The following is a 26,007-nucleotide window of genomic DNA, read 5'->3' as shown; positions in this document are numbered from 1 at the left end:
CTGCCATTTTGGAGATGCTTTGACCGACTCAGTTCCTAACACTTGTCCAGTTTTCATTAATTTCCAGTGTTTCCTGTTGACTTATGATCACTTAAAGGGAATCTATCAGCTTTCATTCATATTCCAAATTGCTGACACTGTTAGATAGCTGTTAGGACAAGGAGACACCTGGTACCTTTTATATATCTGTTTGTGCTTCTTTAACATAGAAAATGCTTTTATTCTCTTGTACAATAGTCAAAGAGGCTTTTCCAAGCTCCTGAATAGCTGCAAGCTGATCATATATTTAGAGCAGGCCTTAAAATTTATCATCTGTGTGTAAACAGGGGGATGTGAGGATGATGATGATGATAAAGGGAAACTGACAGCATGGATATACATATATCCGCGCTGTAAGTTTTAATATCAAACAACAGTGCATACTTACCTAGTGCGCTGCTGCTTGTATCTTCTTCTGCGGCTCTCCCATCCAGCATCTTTGTCTTTAGTCCCCGCCTCCTCTGACTGTCAATCATTCTGGAGGCTGGTTGAGGGAGCTGGAGAATGGGATGCTGGATAACAGCAGCAGCGGTAAGTATGTACTGCTGAGTGATATGGAAACTGAGGCTGCATTCACAAGTCCCTTAAGGGTACAAACACACTGGGTGTATCCGCAGCGGATTTTCTCTCTGCAGATCCCTGCCATGTAAACTCTATGGGCAGACAAACTTGCAGCGGGATGGACCAGAGCGTATACTTCACCTGCTCCCTGCTGCGGCTTGCTTCAGGGCTTCCGGCGTCTTTGTGTCCCACTCAGCCAGTCATTGCGCTGCGGTGGGGCAGGGCACTGATTGGGCGAGTGGGACGTGTCGGGAACCCACAAAGCAAGCCGGTGTGTGGAGAAGGTGATGTATACGCTCCGGCGGCGGGGGGTTAACAGGCTGGGCTGCTGACATACTCGCAGCGGGAGGTCCATCCCGCTGCAAGTTTATCTGCCCATAGAGGGCGCAGATCTGCAGCGGATCATGCTGCGAATTCGCAGCGAGAAATCCGCTGCAGATACGCCCAGTGTGTTTGTACTCTAAGATTTTCAGTGGTCAAGGATCCGCGACCATGGACAATTTTAGGAACCATTAAAGTGAATGCAGCCATTTATTAGACCCCCACCGTGAAAAAATAGGACATGTCCTCGTACGGATTCCCCCCCCCCCGGCAGCAGAGATGACAGGAGCGCATAATGTGCACTCCTGTCATCGCATATGACTACTCACCTACTCCCCAATGCCAGCAGTGTAGTCCAGGCCACTTCCGGTGAACGCGTGAAGCCGTCCGGCACTGGGGGAGTAGGCCCCGATTGTGTGACTGAGGCCTGACAGCACAGATAAATGTATATCCGTGCTTTCAGTTTCCATGGCTGCACGAACGATACATGGATTGTTTGTGCAGTCCGGCCACTAAATTTCTCGTGTTCTTGTGCTGTGTAAGAGCATCACAAACCAGTGCCAATTTCTTTCAGCAGAAAAATCTTTATGTCTAAAAGGGCCCTTAAAGCGTCAGCAGTTTGGAAAGTAAATTACAGCTGACGGATTCTTTTTTCACTTCACATGTTTAGTAACAACAATGGGTGAATTGATTGTGAGGGTGAATCTAGCTTTCAAAGAAGCAAAGTGTCAGGATCTGCAGTGCAAATCTAAAAAAAAAAAAAAAAAAATTTGCCTTGCCTTGTTTAGGTCTTGAAATATGACTTTCATACATGGACGCATTCATTTTTCATATTTATTTTTCTAGAATCCAGTCTCACGCTGTCAAACCTACTGTAGATTAACAGAACTGGCAGTATTATGTTCCAACAGCTGTCTCACTGCATTTGGCACACTGAGGGAAGCATGTGAGAACTTTTATAGACTGCAAACTCCATGTCACAGGGGTGTCCCAGTTTTGTGGTTATTTTAAAAAAAAAAGAAAAATGTTCTGCTCTCATACAACTATCTATGAAAAAACAGGAAAAAGCCATGAATATATATTATTTTACCATTCTGCCATGCTGGGTTTGGTTCCTGTATCTGTACAGCTGTTTGTGCAGTTTTGCAGATGAAGAACCACTTCCTGCCCACTCCTGCCGATATATACTTGTATCTGCCGTCCAGACAAATTGCACTCCGTTCCAAGCGGCTATAATTTATAGTGACTGGATAATTGAGGAGGGCGCTGAAGGAGCATTTAGCAGATCTTAGCCCTAGCGATTGCATAGAGATTTAGTTGCTAGAAACAATTCCCTTGTGCAGCACCCACATAAAGCTCCCCAGAGGTAAGACATTGTAGCTGTCCTCAATATGAGATCTATAAATTGAAGCGGGATGCCTGTGTCTGTTTCATTAAATATCTGCTCAGGCAGAGTTCATTGTTTAGTCAAGTCCTGAGTAATATCTCTCTGGCAGGCATCCTACACAGCGTGGCTCCTATTTATGTGCTACTTGCCAAATGGAATGTTTGGCCAACTTTCCGCAAGTGTTCATTTACAGCAGTGGACTTGGACTTTCATTTCGGAGTATGTATTTCTTTTAATACGAGTGATTAATGTTGTAGGTTTACCCTAAATTAGTTTTATATGTTTCCTATGATATACGGTGTATTCTTGAAGCAGCAAATTGCCCAAGGTGATTTCTAATTTTTATTATTAAAGCCAGAGCTGATCTATACTGGGTAATCAATTTATTCTCTCACAATAGAATTAGAAAAAGCAAAGCTACTTTCTTGCAAGAACAGCACTACCCCCAATGCACAGGCTGTGTGTGGTATTACAATTCAGCTCCATTCACTTGAATGGAACTGAGCAGTAAACCCACACACCCAAACTGAGAATAGGAGAAGGGCTGTTTCTGGAAAAACAAGTGACTATGCATTTCTAAGCCTGGATTACTCCTTTAACCATATGCTGTAACTGAACAAACAGCACAAAAATGTATTGGAGAGAGAGTTGTGCTTAAGAAATGTGGACAGAAACGAGCGCCGAACAGCAAAACCAGACCTTGCTTGCAGAGCCTTTACAAGCCTTGACTGATCGTGATGCGCGAGTGTTTGGCCATTTAAATACATCATTGACTGCATATCCCTTGTTTAGACAGGTAGATGTGTGTCTCCCTTCCCTGCAATCTGCTTTCCACTGTCTGCTGTCAGGGTAAATCTGTCTCTAGTAGCAAACACAGGAAGTTGGGGCGGGGCTTGCCATGTGCTATGTGCAGAATACAGAACTTGAGAAAGCCTGGGCCATGCACATGTAAGCTGAGCCTCTTTGCTCAAGAAGATCCACAAAAGGTAAATTAAGGCTTCCTTCTCATCTCTGACGGCTAATAGGGAACTCAAGGCAGCTGTCAGTTGTGTAAATACCTGTGTACCTACTGCTGTATGGCAACAGTTCTACAGTGTAATATTCTCCCCTTCTTTAGCTTCTCAGCAGCTAGTGTAACTGCTTACATATTGTCTTTTGAAATGGCATGTAAACTTTAAAGCCAATGTACCAACAGGTAATTTTTTTATTTTTTTTTTACTGTACCCAATTGGTGCCAGCATGGGGATCCAGGTGGCACGGCCACTGGGTGTCATTCTTTTCCCATGCACCAACCCGGCGCCCGGCGCCCCTGTGTGACAATATCCCCTCCCCTCTCTGATGTTCCTCCATTGATTCTATTATAGTGGGAGGTTATATTGCCACACTAGCAGGTACTGAGCCCGGCCCCAGTGCATAGAGCTGGGCTAATGAACAGGAAAAGAATGGCACCAAGAACAGGTATCGGTGAGCGTTTTGAAAAAAGCACCGTGCCACTGGGATCCCCGCGCCAGCTTCAATCTGGTAATGTAAAAAAAAAAAAGCGATGTACCTGATGGTAGATTCACTTTAAACCGATCTATATTAAAGAACAACTTTAAGCGTTCCTTTATTCACAATAGTCGTATAATGAAATGTTGAATGTTAAAAATCCATGATGAATGATGTTTGAATGATAAAAACATTTTTGTGTAGCTAAGACATGTAAATCACACTGTTAGGGTATGTTCACACAACATCAAATAAAGAGAAAAGGTGTCCGCCTTTTCTATCTAAAAAGACGTCCGTTATTGCAAAGCATTTAAGTCATAGGGATGACGGACGGCCAATGCACACAGTGTATAAAATGATGGACGTTATCTGCACGGACGTCAAAATAATGATCATGACAATTTTTTTCGGACATCTTTTGCAAACAGCGGACGTTTTTTTTTTTAGTTGTTGACACAGTCTTTCTCCGTTTTTACTATTAAAGTCATTGGACTTTTCAATTAAAGACACATCCAAAGGCCAATTAGTAACCCCAAACTAGAATAACATACCAGCAGGTGGCCAATCCTCAAAATAACGGATGTTATTTTGGACTCATTTTAAAAATTATTAACGGACAAGAAAAAATGTTGTGGGAACATAGCCTTATACAGAACTTAATATATTAAGCACATTTTTGGTTGCATATCCTTGTACCTCGCACTGTAACAACCTTTCAGATGAAAGCATGGACCTAAAATGGTTGTAAAATAAACTCATGTAAAAGAGGCCTAACACAAAGGGGGAGTATAAAGTGGAAACTGTCCCAGTTGCCCCTAGCAACCAATCAGATTCCACTTCTCATTCCTCACAGACTCTTTGGAAAATGAAAGGTGGAATCTGATTGGTTGCTAGGGGCAACTGAGCCCGTTTCACTTTACACCATGTTTGATAAATCTCCCCTATAGTTTATGCTGCACGATTAATGGCATACATTTAAAACACACTAAAAATGGTGAGATTGTTGTTCTTTAATGTGCTCCCAATATATTTATTACATGTACCCCATAATAGCACTACTGAAAAAAATACATCCAGACCTTCAAAAATGTAAGCAACTAAACTGACCAAAACATAAAATTATAGCTTTTCGAGCGAGGATAAAAAAATAGCTTTGTCCTTAAGCTGGTCAGTAAGGGGTCACAGCTAAATATTTAGGTTTCTTATAATAGAACTTATAAATACTTAGAACTTGTTGAAACATTGTAATTTACCTTTCCTAATGTCTTAATCCAACTTTGTTTTTATTAGTAAACCAACTATCACATTGTAACAAAAACATGCAAGCAAAGGAGATTGTGGCGACAGGCCTGGCCCCTGAATCTGTGACCGGCTCCACAGTGACACCTGCAGGCTGATCCTATAACAAACCTCTTTCATTCTCTCCATGGACATACAGGAAGGAACAGCAGGGGCTGCAGGTGCAGCCGGGCTCCAAGCACTTGGGGGCTGCAAGAGTCCCTGTTAAAAAACATCTGAAACAAAGGCGTGAGTTCAAGAGGTCCCAGGCCGGGGGCTACAAGGGGGATTAACTGCGGCAATTGTAATGCAAGGAAATTGAACTCGCACATAATAGATTTACAGCATCTACATATGTTTGATAATCAAACAGAACCAGAATCTACTAGTTCTATCCAGGCAGTATATTCCTACTTTACTCTCGCTGGACACTTTGATTTATGTCCATCAAGCATTGTTAGTTATTATAGTCGACTTTCTTTTGTTATATTGAAAGCTTTGAAAGAAAAAGAACTGCCTAAGGCTATGTTCACACACCATACTTTTTATGAAAAGAACGTCCGTTCTTTGCACAATGCAATGATTTGCGTTGAAGTCAAGGCAAACAACGGCCACTGTTTTAGACAATGTATTGAACAACGGCTGTTGTTTGGCTACGGTCGTCGAAATAATGTTCATGTCATTTATTTTTAGCCATCCTCTATAGACTTATAGCAATTTTTCGTTTAAAATAACGGCCTCTGTTTATACACTACCGTTCAAAAGTTTGGGGGTCACCCAATTTTGTGTTTTCCATGAAAAGTCAAACTTATTCACCACCATACGTTGTGAAATGAATAGAAAATAGAGTCAAGACATTGACAAGGTTAGAAATAATGATTTGTATTAGAAATAACATTGTTTTTACATCAAACTTTGCTTTCGTCAAAGAATCCTCCTTTTGCAGCAATTCCAGCATTGCACACCTTTGGCATTCTGGCTATTAATCTGTTGCGGTAAGCTGAAGAAATTGTACCCCACGCTTCTAGAAGCAGCTCCCACAAGTTGGATTGGTTGGATGGGCACTTCTGGCGTACCATACGGTCAAGCTGCTCCCACAACAGCTCAATGGGGTTCAGATCTGGTGACTGCGCTGGCCACTCCATTACCGATAGAATACCGGCTGCCCGCTTCTGCTGTAAATAGTTCTTGCACAATTTGGAGGTGTGTTTAGGGTCATTGTCCTGTTGTAGGATGAAATTGGCTCCAATCAAGCGCTGTCCACTGGGTATGGCATGGTGTTGCAGAGTGATAGCCTTCCTTATTCAGAATCCCTTTTACCCTGTACAAATCTCCCACCTTACCAGCACCAAAGCAACCCCAGACCATCACATTACCTCCACCATGCTTAACAGATGGCGTCAGGCATTCTTCCAGCATCTTTTCATTTGTTCTGCGTCTCACAAACGTTCTTCTTTGTGATCCAAACACCTCAAACTTGGATTCATCCGTCCACAACACTTTTTTTCCAGTCTTCCTCTGTCCAATGTCTGTGTTCTTTTGCCCATCTTAATCTTTTTCTTTTATTGGCCAGTCTCAGATATGGCTTTTTCTTTGCCACTCTGCCCTGAAGCCCAAAATCCTGCAGCCGCCTCTTCACTGTAGAAGTTGACACTGGTGTTTTGCGGGTACTATTTAATGAAGATGCCAGTTGGGGACCTGTGAGGCGTCTGTTTCTCAAACTAAAGACTCTAATGTGCTTATCTTCTTGCTTAGTTGTGCAGCGCGGCCTCCCACTTCTTTTTTCTACTCTGGTTAGAGCCTGTTTGAGCTGTCCTCTGAAGTGAGTAGTACACACCGTTGTAGGAAATCTTCAATTTCTTAGCAATTTCTCGCATGGAATAGCCTTCATTTCTAAGAACCAGAATAGACTGTCGAGTTTCAGATGAAAGTTCTCTTTTTCTGGCCATTTTGAGCGTTTAATTGACTCCACAAATGTGATGCTCCAGAAACATAATCTGCTCAAAGGAAAGTCAGTTTTGTAGCTTCTGTAACGAGCTAGACTGTTTTCAGATGTGTGAACATGATTGCACAAGGGTTTTCTAATCATCAACATCAACACATTGTACCATTAGAACACTGGAGTGATAGTTGCTGGAAATGGGCCTCTATACACCTATGTAGATATTGCACCAAAAACCAGACATTTGCAGCTAGAATAGTCATTTACCACATTAGCAATGTATAGAGTGTATTTGTTTAAAGTTATCTTCATTGAAAAGTACAGTGCTTTTTCTTCAAAAATAAGGACATTTCAATGTGACCCCAAACTTTTGAACGGTAGTGTACATAGTTTTAACATAGCCTGTAATAGGCTATGTTCACACATCTTTTGAGCTCCATTTAAACTAACGTCCGTTATGTTGAGTCTAAAATAACGAACGTCATTCAACTGTCTAGCCTTCTCTCAATGATTGGAATGATTGGTGTTGGTACATTATTCTAGTTTGGATTACTTATTAGACTTTGGGTGAGTCTTAATTGAAAAGTCCATTGAATTTAATAGTAAAAACGGAGAAAGAATGGTGGAAAAAGAAAAACTGTGTGAACAACTAATAAAAAAACATCCGCTGTTTGCGAAAGACGTCTGAAAATAATGATCATGTTCATTATTTTGTCGTCCGTGGTAAAAACGTCTGTTATTCAATGCATTGTTCACATTGGATGTTCGTCTTCCCATTGACTTCAAGCATTGCCATTGCAGTCAGTTTAATAGCGCCAAAAACTGACATTTTTTAAATATCGAAATCGTCAATTTTTGACGTTGTGTCAACATAGCCATATAGGTAAAGTGGGAATTTTTAACATGGTCAGGTTTGTAGTAAGCTATAAGGTGAGCTTGTGAAAAGTATTGTTTTCTGATTTATATTATAATAGAAAAAAGTAGTTTGTATAAATTTATCTTTGTCAAAAGGTAACAGGATTAAAAAAACAACATAAACAATCTGTAAATCTAGAAATAGATAGGAGGGCAACTCGAGTCCAGTCAGTCGCCATCTGAATACCAGTGGCTGAAGAAGTAGGATGCAGCCCTAGCCATAGGCCTATGGCTGTATCCATCTATGAAGGAGATTGATCAAAACTAATAGAAAAGAGTTTTCCATAGCAATCAGATTCTTTAAAGTGTCACTGTCGGTACAAAAAAAATTTTTTTTTTTGCTTTTTATGTCATACAGACATTTCAAAGGTTTGAACCGGTCCGGATATAAGTGTTCAGACCCCTACCAATCGGGAGGACGAGCAGCAGCACATGCAACATGGTGTAAAGTGAAACCGGCTCAGTTGCCCCTAGCAACCAATCAGATTCCACCTTTCATTCCTCACAGACTCTTTGGAAAATAAAAGGTGGAATCTGATTGGTTGCTAGGGGCAACTGAGCCAGTTTCACTTTACACCATGTTTGATAAATCTTCCCCTTAGACCCAGACCGATCAAAACTTTTGATATGTCTCTTTGACATGCAAAATGTTTTATGTAACAGCATGTACATTTTAAAGAAAAAAATGAAAAATTTTAAAATTAATACAACCTATTACTTTCTTCATGAAAGAGACAATTTTCATTTTAGCCTCCTTGTGTTTAAAAAGCCAAAGCAGTTCAAATTTTTTCATCTGCAAAACCATATGAGGTTCTTTTTGGCGGCACCATTTGTACTTTGTAAGGACACACTTAATTTTTCTACAAAGTATGCTGTGAAATAAAAAAAAAAAAAAAAAATGTGAATTTGAAGGTAAAATTAAAGTTCTATGTTTTTTATGTCTAGATAACTCCTTTGAGGCTTCCCTCCGACACAAATTTCACATTGTTTTTTGGGAGCTGAAAAAACAACCTGAAAAAAACTACCAGCTGTTTTTTTCCGCTTTTTGAAGATTAATTGTTTTGTAAATCAGTAGAGGCATTTTATTGTTATTTTATTCCCCAAGGACTCTTGGAGAACATCTGGCCCATTTTTTTTTTACCCCAAAAAGGATTTGTATATTGTTTATTCCTAAGCTATGTTCACACGATGTATGGCTGTTGTTTGGCACTTAAAAACAAAGGCTGTTCTTGTGAGTGTCAAACAACGGCCGTTGTTGCACTGAAAATAGCTTTGATTTCAATGCAAAACGACAAAAATAATTAACACGTCAATTACTGCCATGGCCATACTAAACAACGGCCGCTGTTTGCATTGACTTGCACCACATACTTCTATGGCAAGAACGGCCATTCTTTTCATAAAAAATATGTTGTGTGAACATAGCCTTAAAGGGGAAATGCAATTATGTAATATTATGTAATAGGCATTATGTAATACCCTATAATCACAGTCCATTCAAAACAAATAAAACATGGACTCTTCTTGCTTGTTCCCATGGCATAATGAAGCGGTGTGAAATTCTGCCTTCAAATTTATGAGAAATCGAAATCTGAAATCCGTGCAAATGTACATGCACCTGCTCGTCCCGCCTAGCCTGCCCCCTCATATACATAGGCTGTTTGTTACAGTCTGCTCCCTGCACATGCGCCGTAACAAGCGGCCTAAATACGCATATATGAATATGCATAGTGGGCGGGTCAGGAGGGGGCAGGCTAGGCCGGCCGAGCGGGTGCTCGGACACATGGGGAACGCCCCAAATGCTCCGAACCCGAAAATTAGCATATTAGAAAGTAGCAGAAAACGCAACTATACCTGACCCCAAAGAAATAACAAGTACAGCCCAGGAATATTGAGGTAAAGAGCGGCTGGCTCATATCAGCAGGTTCACTGGTGTTATTTTATATCGTGTGCACCAATGGCTGTTGTTTCCTTAGACTTCAATGGAAACCATTGAAGGCTGGAAACAATGGCCGTTATTTTACAGCATCTGACCAGACCCCCCCTTTTATAGCTCAAAAACACTGCAGGCAGATGTTAGCTGTGGGGAAATAGGAAATGCAATAACCACATGCCGTTTTTGTACTGAGCATTTTTTTCAGGGCATTTTGACATTTTTCTATTTTACAGTTTTGCAAAATAACAGCAGACTCCGAAATTTAGTTTTTTCCTTCGAAAAAACATGGGGTCTATGGTGTAGGGTCTGTACGCATATTGGTGTGTTTTTTTTTCCGACATCCCCCACCTACCCCCAATTCTTCAATAGAAATCCTGTAATCACATGACTTGTAATGATAAAAACGCCTATACTAATTTGCACTGAACGAGAAAACGCCAGGAAAAACTGGGGAAAAAAATCCAAAAAGCAGTAAAAACCTGTGGCCATTTTTTTTCCCAGTAACACAACACACACACACATATATATAATACACTCCTGTCCTCAGCTCAGTTCTATTGAAGTGCATGGAGCTGAATTACAATACCACACACAGAACCTGAGGACAGGGGTGGCGCTGGGTTTTTTTTTTTTTTTGCAAAAAAGTAGCAGGTGAACAAAGAGAGTCTGATTGATGTGTAAATCTGTGTGGATTCGGTGCCTAAATCAGCCCTCTCTACATTCACATCTGTTTAGGAAAGCAAAGAAAAAAAATTTGCCTTGTGACAATCCACCGTTCTTGGTCCTTACATATTAGAGCCAGCTCTTATTAGATTATGTAATTTCCACTTCACTGAACTAGTTGTACCTTACTGTGCAAATACTCCACCAGCAAGGATTTCTGTCTCCATTATGTGGCTATGGAGAGGGGAGGGGCTGTTAGGAGTGACTGAGCACAGAGCAGTCCTGCACAGCACAACACCCTGCAATCTTCTCTCAGTAATTTCATAGATAAGCACTGACCTTTCTGACACCTGAATTTAGCGTTTTAGCTGCCCAGACAGTCTACAAACAGCTGACCTTCATGTCACCTCTTCCTGCTCCCCCATCTTCCTTAGCCCCTCCCCCTTCATAGGCTTACAATGGAGAGAGCAGAGCCCGTCTTCACTGGCTTCTCTGTAATGAAGACGTGTTTGCCTGATAATGCACAGATAAGAAGTCAGGGGGGGAGGCTGGGAAATTGCTTCTTGAGTACAGAAGGAGGCTTTTTTGGCTGATGAAACCTATTACAGAGTTTCTTAAAATCGCTTATACTACTGATTTCTGCAATAAAAAAAAAAAAAACATGACAGTTACTCTAACTTTTCTTTTGGTAGCTCACAGAAAAGAATTTGCAAAATGAATATTTTGTTCAGATTTTTAATTTACACATATACATATGGTAGCATTGCTATTGCATTATGAAAATATTGTGAGACTTAAATATGCAATACATTACCAATGACAAAGCTGCATCATTGCTCCAACAAAGCTGTACATTGACACTGTACACTCCAATACTAACCATGCACAGTACTTTACAATTCAGAATTTTCACCAAAGGTGGGGAGGATGACTGTACAGTATTTGAAACAAATCACCAAAACTAGCGCTCAGCAAACAATTCGTATACAGGAGGACAAAGCCTTTTCAGAAAAATAACACTTTTATACATATATATACAAAATACATTTGCACAATGTTACAGCCACCATGAGTACAGGTTACTGAGATTATATAAAAACAGATTTTGGCACCACTAGCGAAAAGCTAATGTGATTAAGTGGCAATTGCATTCATAAAGCAGCACATTAACGCAACCATGGCATGGTATGGTTTGTGTACCTGGCGAGGGTCTTGCTCCCCAGATAAAATGCACAATTTATGCAATAAGGCACTGCAGAAGGTAACAGTGGAGACATGCTATTCACAGCTTGGTCATATTAGGTATAGGTCTAGTTTATATGACAATATTTGTGGTCAAAGATAAGGAAGAAAGGTCCAACAAAGGGAATAATTTGGGATGAGGAAGTGTGGGGTTAGGTACGGGAAACTGAGGAGCACAAATACCAGGAGACAATTCATCAAAAGGCAATGGTAACCAGAATGCAAATAAAATTTGTTGAAACAGCTGTGCACTTAATATAAATCTAGTTGGCTATACTCATTAGATCAGGGGTAGGAAACCTTGGCTCTCTAGCTGTTGCATGATGGGAGTTTTTCAACAGTTGGAGAGCCAAGATTCCCTAAGATTGTCTCAACAATGGGATCCTCTTATAGAGTATGTAAAAGCAGATGAACCAAGATCCCCACCACCAGTGCTCCTATTAGCAGAAGCAACGTTTGATATTAAACACATAGGGGGAGATTTATCAAACATGGTGTAAAGTGAAACTGGCTCTGTTGCCCCTAGCAACCAGATTCCACCTGTCATTCCTTACAGACTCTTTGGAAAATAAAAGGTGGAATCTGATTGGTTGCTAGGGGCAACTGAGCCTGTTTCACTTTACACCAGGTTTGATAAATCTCCCTCTGTATACAGATCTATTCAACAGTCCATAATGCCTGAGCCCAAAGAGCACTTCCTGTAGTTGTTTCAACCAATTTTATTGACAATATCTCCGACCAAGTTTCAATACAATGAACTGTTAAGAGACAGAACACTTGCAGAATTCTTACACAGAACCATATGTTCCTTCTCTTCGCCAAGGAATTTACTTCACTTGGCCTAATGGGGAAATAAAAAAAAATAAAAAAAAAATTATATTATATATATATATATATATATATATATATATATATATATATATATATATATATATATTATATATAAAAATTTTTTGCATTACACAGCCCTGTTACAAAACGGAAGAATTTACCTTTGCAAAGTACCACGATGAAGACCAAGGCCATCGCTGTGGTAAAAACAATCAACGGAAATATACTAGTATACTATAGTGCAGTTTCTATGAACTAAGCATAATTATATTATATATATATATATATATATATATATATATATACACATATACATATATATATATACATATATACACACACACACACACACACACGAGTTGATAGAACTTATTCCAAGTACAAAGAATATAAATATTACAGCGAAAAAAGTAGAAATCTTACTTTGCTGTAATCTCTATGTAAATAGAACAGAAAAAAAAAAAATGTATATCCTATATACATTACTTTTAACGCAATCCAAATAACTACAGCAACCCACCTAAAATAGAAAAAGCAAACATAGTAGTGGCGAATCAGTGACTTTTAAAAGGGGTAGTCAGGCAATTTATTTTCTTTGTAAATCAAAAGGTGTCAGAAAGTTATACAGATTTGTCCTTTGCTTCTACTTAAAAATCTCAAGTCTTCCAGCACTTAGCTGCTGTATGTCCTGCAGGAAGTGGTGTATTCTTTTCAGTCTGACACAGTGCTCTCTGCTGACATCTCTGTCCATGACAAGAATTGTCAAGTGCAGGAAAGGTTTTTTATGGTGATTTAGTACTGCACTGGACAGTTCATGTCTCTGATAAGTACTGGAAGACAACATTTTTAAATAGAAGCAAATTACAAATATACAACTTTGACACCAATTGATTTAAAAGAAAAAAAAAAGCCACAACAACATTCACCAGAGTACCCCTTTAAGGAATGAATATCTGTTATTACCACAGAGGCACCAATTATTACCTATGACATATAAAGGGCACAGAAATCCTACTATATGGTTAGGGGTAGCTTTACATTCTAGTATTTGGCACATTTTAATTCATACAATCTAAAAAAAAGTTAAAAGATACAGAGGTTTTTTGGCAGAGTAACCTCATGAGTTAGATTGATCATAGACTGACAGTACAATACGGTGATAGATTGCTGAGGGCAATGTTAGTAGTGGTCAATATATGAATTGCACAGGCCCTACATGCTTATTTGGTTACCCAGACAGACTAGCTGCAAATGCTCAAAAGTGCAGATTTAGCAGAATCAGTTCTGTCATTGAACTGTGATGCATTTCCTGCAATTTCACAACGGACTGCAGGCAACTTTGCAGCATTACCTTAACTCAATAAATAACCGCCGAGAACAATGCAGATCCAAAGACTTACGGCCCCATTACATGCAACAATGTGCATCAATCTTTTAGATCGGCATTCCTCTAATAAGCCTATTACAAGACTCCACCAACACACAGGGAGGGCTAAACAAACGATCACTGGATAGTTCTCCGCTTTCCTGTTACACAAGGAGATGTACGACCAACAAAAGAATTTTTTACCTTTTTTACAGAGTAATAACCTGTTTAGACGAAAACCACTCTGTGTAATAGGACCCTTAGTACATGGCAGATCCTACCCCTATGCAAAATCCATCAGAAAATTTCCACAGCAAGTGGATGAAGTTTGTAAAATCTCATCTAACTCACTTGCATGCTACTGGAATATTCTGGGGATTTTCCATCCACAGATCTGCCATGTGTAAATTCACCCTAAGGCAAGTGACAATATGTAATAAGGCCCATGACAATATGCAATAGGATCATCTAATAAAATTTCCCCCCTGCCTAAATTCCCTCCCTTGCCACTTTTAAATGGCATCTAAATCTAAATTAAATAACATTTAGTCCACGATTATCTCATTTCTTCATAGACAATAAATAAAAACAGAAAACAAATTATACTTCAAAATTCATATTCTCGATAAATACCTGGAACAAGCAGGCAACTGGTAATGTACTGTACATAGCATTCTGTACACAAATCACACCCCTCACTCATAGGTTCAAGAGTCCTGTAACAGTCCATCAGGCTGGAGGGGTGGGATTAGAAATTATATGTACAAAAATAAAAAATTACACAGGATTTAAGGAAAGACGATGACCAGGCTTCCTGACTTTCCACCGCAGTTTGGCGACACTGTGGGCTGGTTTTGTGTCACTCACTTGGGTGACAGATCATCCAGTGATATGAATGATGAGCAGGAGTTGGAACAGGCGGCGGGGGAGTCGGTGACACTTTCCTTGGCTGTTGAGTCAGACGAAGAACCAATACTGCTGCTGCTGTCAAGGTCTGACGAAAGGCTGAAAAATCCAATACAACACAAGTTAAGCTAATGCCGTAGCTTTTCTGGATACAAAGTGCATGACCCAATCTGCATTGTGCTGTAATGCTATTCACACAGAAGTCTGCTTAAAATGAATGGAAAAAGAGATACATTTATATATAGATATGGAAGTAATTGGTATACCACCAACCCATGATGCACAATACATATAGATACCTGGCAACTGTATTGCACTTTATGTCGATACATACCAACTGAAATCTGACAGATGAGTGACATCAGGAGAAAGCATGTTGGTTGTTCCTTGAAATAGTCTCTTTGGTTGACTTTCTATTTCCATTTCAACTGGTAGGAATAAAAAGATAACAGTAGTAAGAAAAAAAAACATTAGGGTATGGAGGATCAATAACAATCCGTGTAGTATTCTACTTGGGGGAAAGTAGGCGCTTTCAGTTTCCGCTGACAGCACCTTCAGGGTAAATCATAATTAGAAAGACTATCGGGCTGCCACCTTACACATCAAAATATTCAGGAGGAAAAACCATGTGGGTGGAAACTTTTATAAACTCTCTCACTAGAGATGAGCGAATTTACAGTAACAATGAAGTGAAGTGCTGCATTACCTCTGCAATGTGCTAATAGGCCTGCTGCCTTCTAACTCAGTGCTGCTTCTCCCCAAGTGCTGGGAAAAGCTGGATCCAGTCCTAGAAAACTGGGAGAAGTTTCCCAGGACTGGATCCAGCTTCTCTCAGCATCCAGGAAGAAGCAGCGCGGAGCTGCACTGGGTTAGAAGGCAGCAGACTAAGCAGCGGATTGCAAGGGTAACAAAGCACTTCGCTTCATTATTACTGTAAATTCACTCACCTTTATTCCTGAAACATAGTACACTACAGACAGAATATCGGCTGGGGTATATTCACACGTGGCAGAAATGTCTGCATCTCTCATATTTGAATGGGGCTTGTAGAAATCCAGGTATCCGATCAGATGCATGGAATGGATTTTCAGTCACAGAAATATATGCAACAAACGGCCACATGTCAATGCCATTTATGTAGGGGTCAAAACACTAAATTCAGATGCATAGTTAAAATAAAATTATAAATTGAAGTTTGCGTACCATAGCAAGTATTCAAGCTATTCTATATATAGTGATGCAGACACAGAATGAAAGTCGTGTAGGAGTAATATACTACCACTCAGTCTTTACTTTACAACTGGCAGCCCTGATAACTCCACATGTACTTTCTCTAGCATGACTTAGATACACTGATGTACCACTGGATGGCACAAAAAGTAACATCTGTCATGCACACATCATATAGTCTATTACAGACACCATCTCCCCTGTTATTAGGAAATACAATACAATACCTTTCCTCTTTATAGGACCAAGTACACTTGGACGTATGCAATTGATGGGACTCTGGCTCCTTCTGCTAGAAAGAAAAACAACAAAAACTTTAATGCTGTGAAAAAAACAAACATATAAAGTAATGCTAAATTCTGCAAGTATACAGAATGATAAAATAGAGAAATTAACAAGTGGTAACATCTCTACCATCTATAGCCCTGTACCTTACATTAGATGCCAGCCCTGGGCTATTGTATTCTAAAAGGATTGTCACATAGTGTGACAGAGGGACTGTGGGCATAGATAAAGAGATCATAAAAGAGAAATAGTACTGTAATTAGGTTATCTAAATGGTGGATATACATCTTCAATACCTGATGGGCAAACAATCGCCCGCACTCCCCATACAGAAGAAAGTGTTCGGAATGGAGGGGTAAGCGGCAGCAAGAGTGCTCTGGCTGCAGCTCATTTCTTTATGAACAAAGGGGGTTGTTCAGAATCACCACCTTATCTGTTAGTGGTGGTTCAGGACGGCCTCCTACACACTAGACTGAAGCCTGAATCCACTGAGAGTTCGGCTGACAGTCTAAAATGTCCACACTTTACACACAAGTTGAAACACAATTCCCCTCTATTAATACACAGGGTTTAGAATGCCTTAAAGGAGTAAATGGAGAAAGGCTATACAATCTAAAACATGATCTAGAATCTCAGCTGGATCCCTTCTTGCCACCAACACCATTAGACTAGAATATCTGATTAAAAAAAAAAAAAAAAAAGATGTCCATAGATATCAGATGTTAATTTACCAACTAATGTGTACAGAAGGGATGTCCCTATTAACTATGGATTTCAGGAGAAAAGGAGCAACGTATGAGGTTCCCACCGAAGGAGAATGACAGCAGCTTCCTACTGAGAACACAAGCATGTCTGCTCAAGTTGAACATTTAATGTGGGCTTGGAGCAAACAGCAGTCAGCTAATCGAGTGTTTGGTTGTCAGACATAAGTTGCATAAGTAGTCTATGGTCATGTTCCCATTGCAGTGCTTGGCACTTAGAAAACCGTATACAATATACATCTTACAGGCTATAGTTCACAGTGAAACATTGCTCATATTTCAAATACACACTTATATATGGCATCACTTATTTGCCCACATTTTGCGTAGAAAATGCATTAGGAAGGCAGAAAAATGATAAGATCCATTCAATAACGTAAATGCCTTGGTTTCTGCTGTGTATAATTCCTAAGGAAAAAATTTTCTTTCTGCCCTCCATACAGCTGGAGGATACAAGTCTCCAGACCACTAGTATCTTGGATTTACGGAATATGCCCATTTATAATGCCAGCTACATTGCACCTTCTGTAATGCATGATCTAGAACATTGTGTAACGTATATTAATAACTTTGTTCTATAGTCAAGTATGGGATATATTCTCATGGAGCATTCATTCACTAGGTGGTCTGGCTCAGAATGTAAAGAAAAGGCCTACATAAAGCTGTTCACATGCCCCTTCAGCCATATATTAGTGACCCAGACTCTCTTAACAATTCTCCCACAAGATATACCATACTTACGTGGAGAAGCGCCTTGTAGGACTGGGGATCGGGCTGGGAGGCAGGCCATTACTGCTCACAAACATTTGCAGAGATGGAGAAAAACATTGCTGTGGGTGAAGAGAAAAGTGCTATTAATGCCAGGATTATAATGTACATATCAGTCCATGTTACACATAAGAATTCTACAATACAAATTAAGCGCATAAAGTAGAAATGATTAAACAATACATAGAACTGATGTAGGAGTAATATACTACCACTCAGCCTGTACTGGAAAGCTGGTAGCCCTGATAACTCCTTAGGATTATATTGCATGGATAGTGGAGATGTGATCTACAATAAAAAGGAACACATCCACCGGGCCTAAACATGCACAAAGCCAAGCTACATCGCATGGTACCAGAACAGCCCACCATAACAATGGTTAGACATGCTAGACAAACTATCTACAATACCTTCCCAATTCCTCTGGTGGGTGAGGGAGCTGGCGACACTGGTGTAAAATCAATACGCTTAGGGGAAGAGGATTTATCCAGTTTATCAAGGTCATTGTCACTCTGTACAGGAGAGAAAAAAAAAATAGAAAATACTTAAATTCAGACAAAGAAAGAAAAAAATAAAAATAAAATATGAGCGTGATATTGGATCATCAATTTCTATTCATGTGTAAAGAAATTTAACTTGCTTCCCGCTACAGTACAGATTGTGGCAGGGCTTAGCAATAGGATATTTTTTCTTAAGAAATTGTATTTTTGATAGGAGTATTTTGGCTAAATAAATTCTGTCCATGTTTCTATAAAACTTAAGTGATACTCACCCACCCAATTCCCCTGCAGCTAGTCTCTTCTTTCAGCTTCTGAGACTAGTCAGAGCAGAACCTATCCACCTAGCCAATCACTAGCCGAGATGGGACGCTGCAGCACGTGATTGGCTAAGAGGACAGGTCCTGCTGTAACTCATCGCAGAACCAGAAAGAGATGAGAAGCAGGGACCTGCTTTGGGGGAGTGGAGTAAAAAGTATCACTTTAAATTTTTATTTAAAATTTTATTAGGCCTTGGGAACCCATAAGCACTCAAGATTACACGCTAGACCACCAATGGGGGTGACAGAGCCAGGCCCTAACCTCTTTTCCATATTCTTAATTTTTTTTTTTTTTTGTGACAATAAACAATTATTCTGAATGGAAACACATGAAAAAGGATATTGCCAAGAAACCCACCAGACTGAAACTCTCCTCCCAGGACAGGCTCATCTGCATCGCAGCCTGGATCTCACTAAATAAAAAAAAAAAAGAACACAAACAGATATAAACATCAAACCTGCAAAGTGAATATATTGTCAGCAGTGCTAGACTGCGATATACGATTCTCCAGACGGATCACATCTTGGGTCATGTGACAAGGGATACAACTGGACAGAAGGAAATGACATGTAAACTATTTGCCACCTGCATGTAAAGTGATACACTGACAGCTTTGGCAGGCTCCATTAGTTATTTAGCTGTTTTATTGGACCCAGTGCACATCTGGTTTAGATATACAACAGCACACCTTCTGTCCATCCATAAGCCACGAAGGAAGGATTCAACACTTACCCCAAGGACACTACTGGCACTTCCAAATCTAAAGGGGTACTACATGGGAAATACAAGGGCCCTTTAGTGAAAAGCTGATACAAAGATGAATACCTATACTAGGGGAGCATGGATTTCAGTGGATTTCCCTCACAGAGCTGATCAGTAAGCATCCACTGCTGCCATGTAACACCACTATTCACTAAGAGGGTTACTGCATACGGACTCTTTAGGCATTTGCTTATCATGCAAGGAGGGGTAGAATACAGAAATAACCACCTAAAGAGTTACTGTCACGTAATACATCAGGTAGATATGCCAAATGGTTTGAGTGCCAAGGCGACCACCAATCTCTAGGTGGAGGTGGGAGAAGCACAAGGCTGTGCACTTTATGCCTCAGACTCAAGAGCTTAAAGAAGTAATCCAGCAAAAATCTTTTTCTTTCAATCAACTGGTTTCAGAAAGTTATATAGATTTGTAATTTTCTTCTATTTAAAAATCTCAAGTCTTCCCATACTTATCAGCTGCTGTATGTCCTGCGGGAAATTGTCACGAAATCTTAGAATGCCACCATCACTGCTCTTTTAGTCGACTTGGTTATATTGTTGTGCGCTGTAAGGCTTTGGACACACTTAGGACGGCAAATAATTACAACGCAGGTGCACCTCATGGATAGACATATTGTGCATACAATTTCAGCAAAAAGCTGAGGGCACTCACCGAATCGTAGCGATACTTCTTTATTCGTTATTCTTTATGTGTTAAAACCTATGGTGACACGTGTCACTGTTCAGCAGACGCCAAACCACTTCACATATACAACACAGACATGGCAGACATTTTGCGCTTTATCAGATCTGATGAAGCGCGCATGTGCGCGAAATGGCCGTCATGTCTATGTTGTACATGTGAAGTGGTTTGGAGTCTGCTGAATGTCGTGTGCAGGAAATTGTGTTTTCTCTTCAGTCTGACAAAGTGCTCCCTGCTGCCATCTGCCACAGCAGGAGAGGTTTTCTATGGGAATTTTCTACTGCTCTGGACAGTCCCTGACATGGACAGTGGTGGCAGCAGAGAGCACTGTCAGACTGAAAAGAAAACACAATTTCCTGCAGGACATACAGCAGCTGATAAGTATGGGAAGATTTAGGATTTTCAAATAGAAGTAAATTACTAACCTATATAACTTTCTGAAAAGTGCTGATTTGAAAGAAAGAGATTTTCACTGGATAACCCCTTTAATACAAAGTTGGTGAAAAGTGCTGAATCCATAGCAGGCATACTCACCGTTCTCGTGCCGTTTCTCGATTCATCATTTCCACACCTTCCTCCTATAAAGGGGGGGGAAAAAATAACTGTAAATTGCTCATGTCAGCAACAGCAGTTTATATTCATTGTGTGCAATATAATAATAATATAAAAATTGTTTCTTGGTGTAGGTGTATATAGTTCAGTAATTCTGACCCATAATATAGTTCAGTAATTCTGACCCATAATTTTTTTTCTTCACATTTTAAAGGGATATCGGTTCAGATTGTATAGAGGTGTCTTATGGGCAGTGTAATTCTACTGTTCTAGTGCCACCTATAGGTAGCTATTGTGTAAGACAATGCCAGGTTAGCTAACTACAGCTGGCACAGACACAGTTCTCTTTCTGGGGAAGGGCCAAGTTTTCAAGCTAAAAGAATTAAAGATAAGATATTGCAGAAAAAAGTTACAGAAAGATAAAGAAAAAGATTAATGAAGACTTAAAGCGATGAATGTTACTCATGAGCGGATTCATTCCTTAAATAGAAATCGGAGCCTTCATGCATGAAGTTATAGTTTCTGTTAATGCTACATGCAAAAACAACAGTAATGTCCGTCTCTAGGCTAGCACTGGCTTGTCCCCCTGTTTATTAAGGACACTTGAGCTCAATCAAGCTGAACGCGGATGTGTATAGGAAAGCCAGGAAGAATAGCTGCCAGGCAGACAGCAATGGAAGCTGCACGCCACATTACATTGACCGTCCCTTCTGATCCCCGTCGGAAGCCCGGCGCGCGCTCCTGAGCTGAGTCCGATGCCCATAGAGAATGACTGGCTCCATTCATTCTCTATGGGCATCGTACTTTTCTCAGGAGCGCGCGCGAACGGATTCTGACGGGAATATCTCCGTCCCGGGACTGGCTCCAGGAGCGAGACTTTGAGAGAAGGGGTAAGTATAAGGGTCTCTACCTGGGGGGGGGGGGGGGGGGGGGGGCGCGCGTAACAAGTTCCCTTTAAATGTAATATTTATTAGATTTGTCATTTTTGTCCCCTTTGTGAATGGAGCTTAGATATGAATGTACCATATTTTCCGGCGTATAAGACGACCCCTGACTTTCAAGAAGATTGTCAGGGGTTCGCCCTATACGCCAAAAAATGTTAACCCCTGCCTGACTGCAGCTAAGTTTAAAAAAACAAAACAAACTCACCTGGGGCCCGTTCCAGGCCTCCGCGCAGAGGCCGGGAATGGGCCCTAGGTGAGTTAACGGTTTGTTTTTTTGTAGTGGTCGCCCCATACGGTAGGGATGGGGCTGTTTTTTTTAACTCCCCCACCGTATAAGACGAACCCTGACTTCTAAGAAGATTTTTCGGGGTTAAAAAAAATCGTATTATGCGCCGGAAAATACGGTAACATTTCTCAATTATACTATTTCTTACCCTTTTAATCTGATACAATCTGCTGCTAGGAATACGGATGGGAGAAGATGATGGGATCTGCAACCAGAGAAGAAAGAAGTCAGAACTTTGAATCCATAAATTTATACTTCCAAAGCTTTTCATTAAAAAAAAAAAAAAAATCTTTCCCCTATATCCAAACAGGAAGAGATCTATCAGTAAAGGCCGGGACAGGGAAATCCCACTAGGAACTGTCCTGACCACTCCGTTCCAGCAGAATGAAAGTGACAGCAGGTCCCCTTTATTAAAAAAAAAAACACTAACATTTGTGTAAGGAATGTATTTTTTCTACAATTTGTGCCAGAATTCCAATGGGTTGAGTTTAGTAACTACAGCCCTGTATATGCAAACAGTACAGTCTAGAAATCCCATATAGGCTATGTTCCCACAGTGTCTATTTAGGCAAAATAACGGTGGCCGTAAATAATCATTATTAACGGTCCTAATTAAAAAGAACAAAAAAAACAACATTGTGGGAACATAGCCTAAGGCTGCATTCACATATCCGTAATTTGGCAGACCTTACAGACGGTGATGTCCTCTAATAGATTGTTTCCCCTCCCCGGCATCGTGCTGGGAGTTGGGAGCCTGTATGAATCTCCATAGCTCTGTGAATACAGAGCGGGGAAACAATCCGTTAGAGGCCTTCACTGCCCGTAAGGTTTGCTAAATTATGGATGTGTGAATGCAGCCTTAAAAAGGTAGTTCGGCAAAAAAAACTTCAAATTTTAAATCAACTGGTGCCAAAGATTTGTAATCTAACGCTATTAAAAAAAACTTACATCTTCCAGTACTTATCAGCTGCTGTATGTTCTGCAGAAAGTGTTGTATTCTTTCCAGTCTGACACAGTGCTCTCTGCTGCCACTTCAGGAACTGTCTAGGACATTAGCAAATCCCCATAGAAGACCTCTCCTGATCTTTAGACCAGGAAGAATACACTACTTCATGTAGGGCATACAGCAGATGATAAGTACTGGAACACTGGATTTTTTTTTTTTTTATAAAAATAAATTCAAGTTGATTCAAAATATAATTTTTTTTTGCTGAACTTCCCCTTAAACTGGTATTTCTCCAGTGCCATCTCTCTGGACTCTTACTCATGCAGCCTGCCCTGTATACATGATTCTACTTCTATATATAAGAACATAACATTCATGGTTTGAGCTCCTGATAAAATCTAACAAAAAGCTACACACAAAAAAGGTCTGTGTCCTTAGGACAAATCCTTACACTGTACCCGGCCTCCTAAACACTTCTCTTATCTAAACGGCTCAAGGAGGGGGGGGGCTATTTCCTGCTATGAATACAGCAATATCTTAATATGTGCCACAGGTTTAGCTTACCAGACTCTGGCGATGCACTACAGTCGTGCTGTTCCTGCGCGCTCTGGAGCCGTATGGTTGAAACACTAAAGAATGATCACTACAAAAGGGGGAAAAGAAATAAAATAAAATTATATATAATATCTCAATTACATTATACATGCTATAGACGGCTAATGGCTAAACACAAACTATTCTTCCCTGTTATCAGCCGGGGAGAGCCAGACCGCTCTGGAACTTCTCTCCCCTTTATCTCAAGCACCATGTGCCACCAGAGATGGTTACACACATGTAAATGGAGGATATCAGCAGCTCCTATAGACAACATCTTTATAAGTCAGGGATGGGAGAACCTTTGGCCCTCTAGCTGTTGCAAAACTACAATTCCCATCATGCCCGGGCAGCCGAAGCTTTAGCTTCGGCTGCCCGGGCATGATGGGAATTGTAGTTTGGAAACAGCTGGAGGACTAAAGTCTCCCCATCCCTGATATAACTTTAGAGCCCCTAATGAGAGGTAACTGTGATCTACCCCCACCTCATCTCCTATATACCCTCCATTCCCCCAATCATGGACATCTCTTCTAGCATTCCTATGTGCACAGACATCAATAGTTAATAAAGTTCTACTTCATCCAATTTCAGCCTCTAGGGGGCAACAGTAGGCAACAATAACTATAGGGCAGCATTACAGTTTTAGGTTAGAAGTAAAGTTCCCCAACCTGTGGCTCTCCAGCTGTTGCACAACTACAACTCCTATGTGTGTGTCAGGGGATGATAGGAGTTGTGGTTTTGCAGTAGTCATGAGACCTATAGTGTCTGTATAGTGTATGGTATACAGCACAGCGCCCCCTGCTGCCGCGTCACCTCCTCACCTCAGCCCGTTGATATGGGGGGCGCTGTTGGACCTCCTCAGGCCGCCATCCCCCGGGATCTCCACCACGTCCAGCTCCATCTTCTCCATGATGTCCGCGCTGCTCCCCAGCTCTCCCGTGCAGATCCCGGACTCCCTCAATGGCTCATTCCCGCTTTAGGCCTACTCAGTGTGACCGGGGGGCTCGGTGGGGTGAGCTCAGGACTCCATGCCGGGGGTGAAGGAGACAAGTTGCCGGCTGTTCCCCGCTCCCCCCGCCGCCACCGCCGTGTGTGAGGCCGAGGCCCCGGGACTCCTCCGGCCCAGTACAATCAGCAGAGCCCCTGCGAGAAGCAGCAGCCTCCTGCACATGCGCACTCCTGCCTGCCGCTGCTCTGCCCGACACTATATGGGCTGCGGCGGCTGCACCTCCCACCTCATCTGTATCCATAGAAATGCTAATATTACTCGCTATTCATCCTAATAGTGCCCATTACTTATGGGGCGGTGCCTCACAAGGAGCATTACTAGGTCACCCACAAACAGATGTTAGCCTAAGTTGCAAAACTACAACTCCCAGCATGCCCGGACAGCCTTTGGCTGTCCGGGCATGCTGGGAGTTGTAGTTTTGCAACAGACTGTTGACAAAAAGCCTTAAATTGGGGAAGAATTCCTTCAGCTATCAGGTCATGCTGGGAATTGTGGTTCTGTAACAATCAAAGAGCCTTAGGTTTGAGAACAATTCCTTCAGTTGTCAGGGCATGCTGGGAGTTGTGGTTCTTACAGGGTTATTACAGTATACGCCGTCAAATATGCCACATATCGCCACCAAATAAGGTATATTGAAATGGGTGGACCCCTGTAGCACCCGATCAATATATATCAATATATGCAACTTTATTGCAGTTGCTATCAATCTGTAAAAAAAAATAAAATAAAAAAAATAATATATATATATATATATATATATATATATATATATATATATATATATATATATATATAGCCAAATTGCATGTGTGACCCAAGAGCAAAAAAAGATGGATTTTGTGCAACCGTTGTCATGGTCGTCAGTCGAGAACATAATAATAATTATTAGATTTTCGATGTCGAACACCCTCTTGAGCTGTGCAAGGTACAGAAGGATCCCTCAGCAATAATAGTCTGGGCCAACTATCTTTGTTACTTTGCCATATATAACACTAGTCTTAGGGCCCTATTACACCGGGCGATTATCATTCAGATTATCGTTAAAACGTTTAAATCTAAATGATAATCGTTCGGTTGAAATGCAGTTAACGATTATGACCGAACGAGAAATCGTTGATCGCTTTATAAGACCTAGACCTATTTTTATCGTTGCTCGTTCGCAAAACGTTCGCCAATCGTTCGCATTGAATAAGACGTCGTTCGGTCGTTCGCAGTAGATACGAACACAATAGATAAGAAATAGCAAAGAAAAAACGAACGCAAATATGATCATAAGGGCCCTATTCCACCGGACGATTATCGCTCGCATGATCGTTAACGATTAACGATCTCAAACGACCGCTATTGCGAAAGACCTGAAAACGTTCACTCATTTCGATGGAACGATAATCGTTACTTATGATCGTATTTGCGATAGTTTTTTCTTCGCTATTTGTTCTGCCCCTATTACACGAGTAGTTTGGAGGAGCAAACGAGCG

At 40.8% G+C, this 26,007-nt stretch overlaps 1 protein-coding gene and 2 non-coding genes across 4 annotated transcripts; all 3 read right to left on the bottom strand.

The window, feature by feature from the left end:
* Positions 1-11,249: 11,249 nt before the first annotated feature.
* On the bottom strand, positions 11,250-24,709 carry LOC138765958 (PABIR family member 2-like). 2 transcript variants are annotated; one of them, XM_069943163.1, is made up of 10 exons: positions 24,342-24,709; positions 23,491-23,569; positions 22,129-22,185; positions 20,733-20,776; positions 19,095-19,149; positions 18,330-18,431; positions 17,893-17,981; positions 16,333-16,397; positions 15,210-15,303; positions 11,250-14,974 (listed from the first exon to the last, which is right to left on the bottom strand). In XM_069943163.1, the coding sequence occupies exons 1-10, from the start codon at positions 24,428-24,430 to the stop codon at positions 14,833-14,835; spliced, it is 816 nt and encodes a 271-aa protein (XP_069799264.1). In that variant the 5' UTR covers positions 24,431-24,709; the 3' UTR covers positions 11,250-14,832. The 2 variants fall into 2 exon arrangements, with proteins under 2 accessions (XP_069799264.1, XP_069799265.1); XM_069943164.1 differs by having other exon boundaries at positions 16,333-16,394; positions 24,342-24,708.
* LOC138766727 (small nucleolar RNA U109) lies at positions 16,133-16,272 on the bottom strand. Its single transcript, XR_011358765.1, has one exon. It is a non-coding gene; the product is annotated as a small nucleolar RNA U109 (small nucleolar RNA).
* On the bottom strand, positions 18,110-18,249 carry LOC138766726 (small nucleolar RNA U109). Its single transcript, XR_011358764.1, has one exon. It is a non-coding gene; the product is annotated as a small nucleolar RNA U109 (small nucleolar RNA).
* Positions 24,710-26,007: the final 1,298 nt, after the last annotated feature.

The sequence above is a fragment of the Dendropsophus ebraccatus genome, chromosome 10 (genome assembly GCF_027789765.1).
Source record: "Dendropsophus ebraccatus isolate aDenEbr1 chromosome 10, aDenEbr1.pat, whole genome shotgun sequence".
Classification (NCBI taxonomy): Eukaryota; Metazoa; Chordata; class Amphibia; order Anura; family Hylidae; genus Dendropsophus; species Dendropsophus ebraccatus.
The sequence above is the reverse complement of the archived record's forward strand: the minus strand, read 5'-3'. Positions and strand labels throughout refer to the sequence as shown.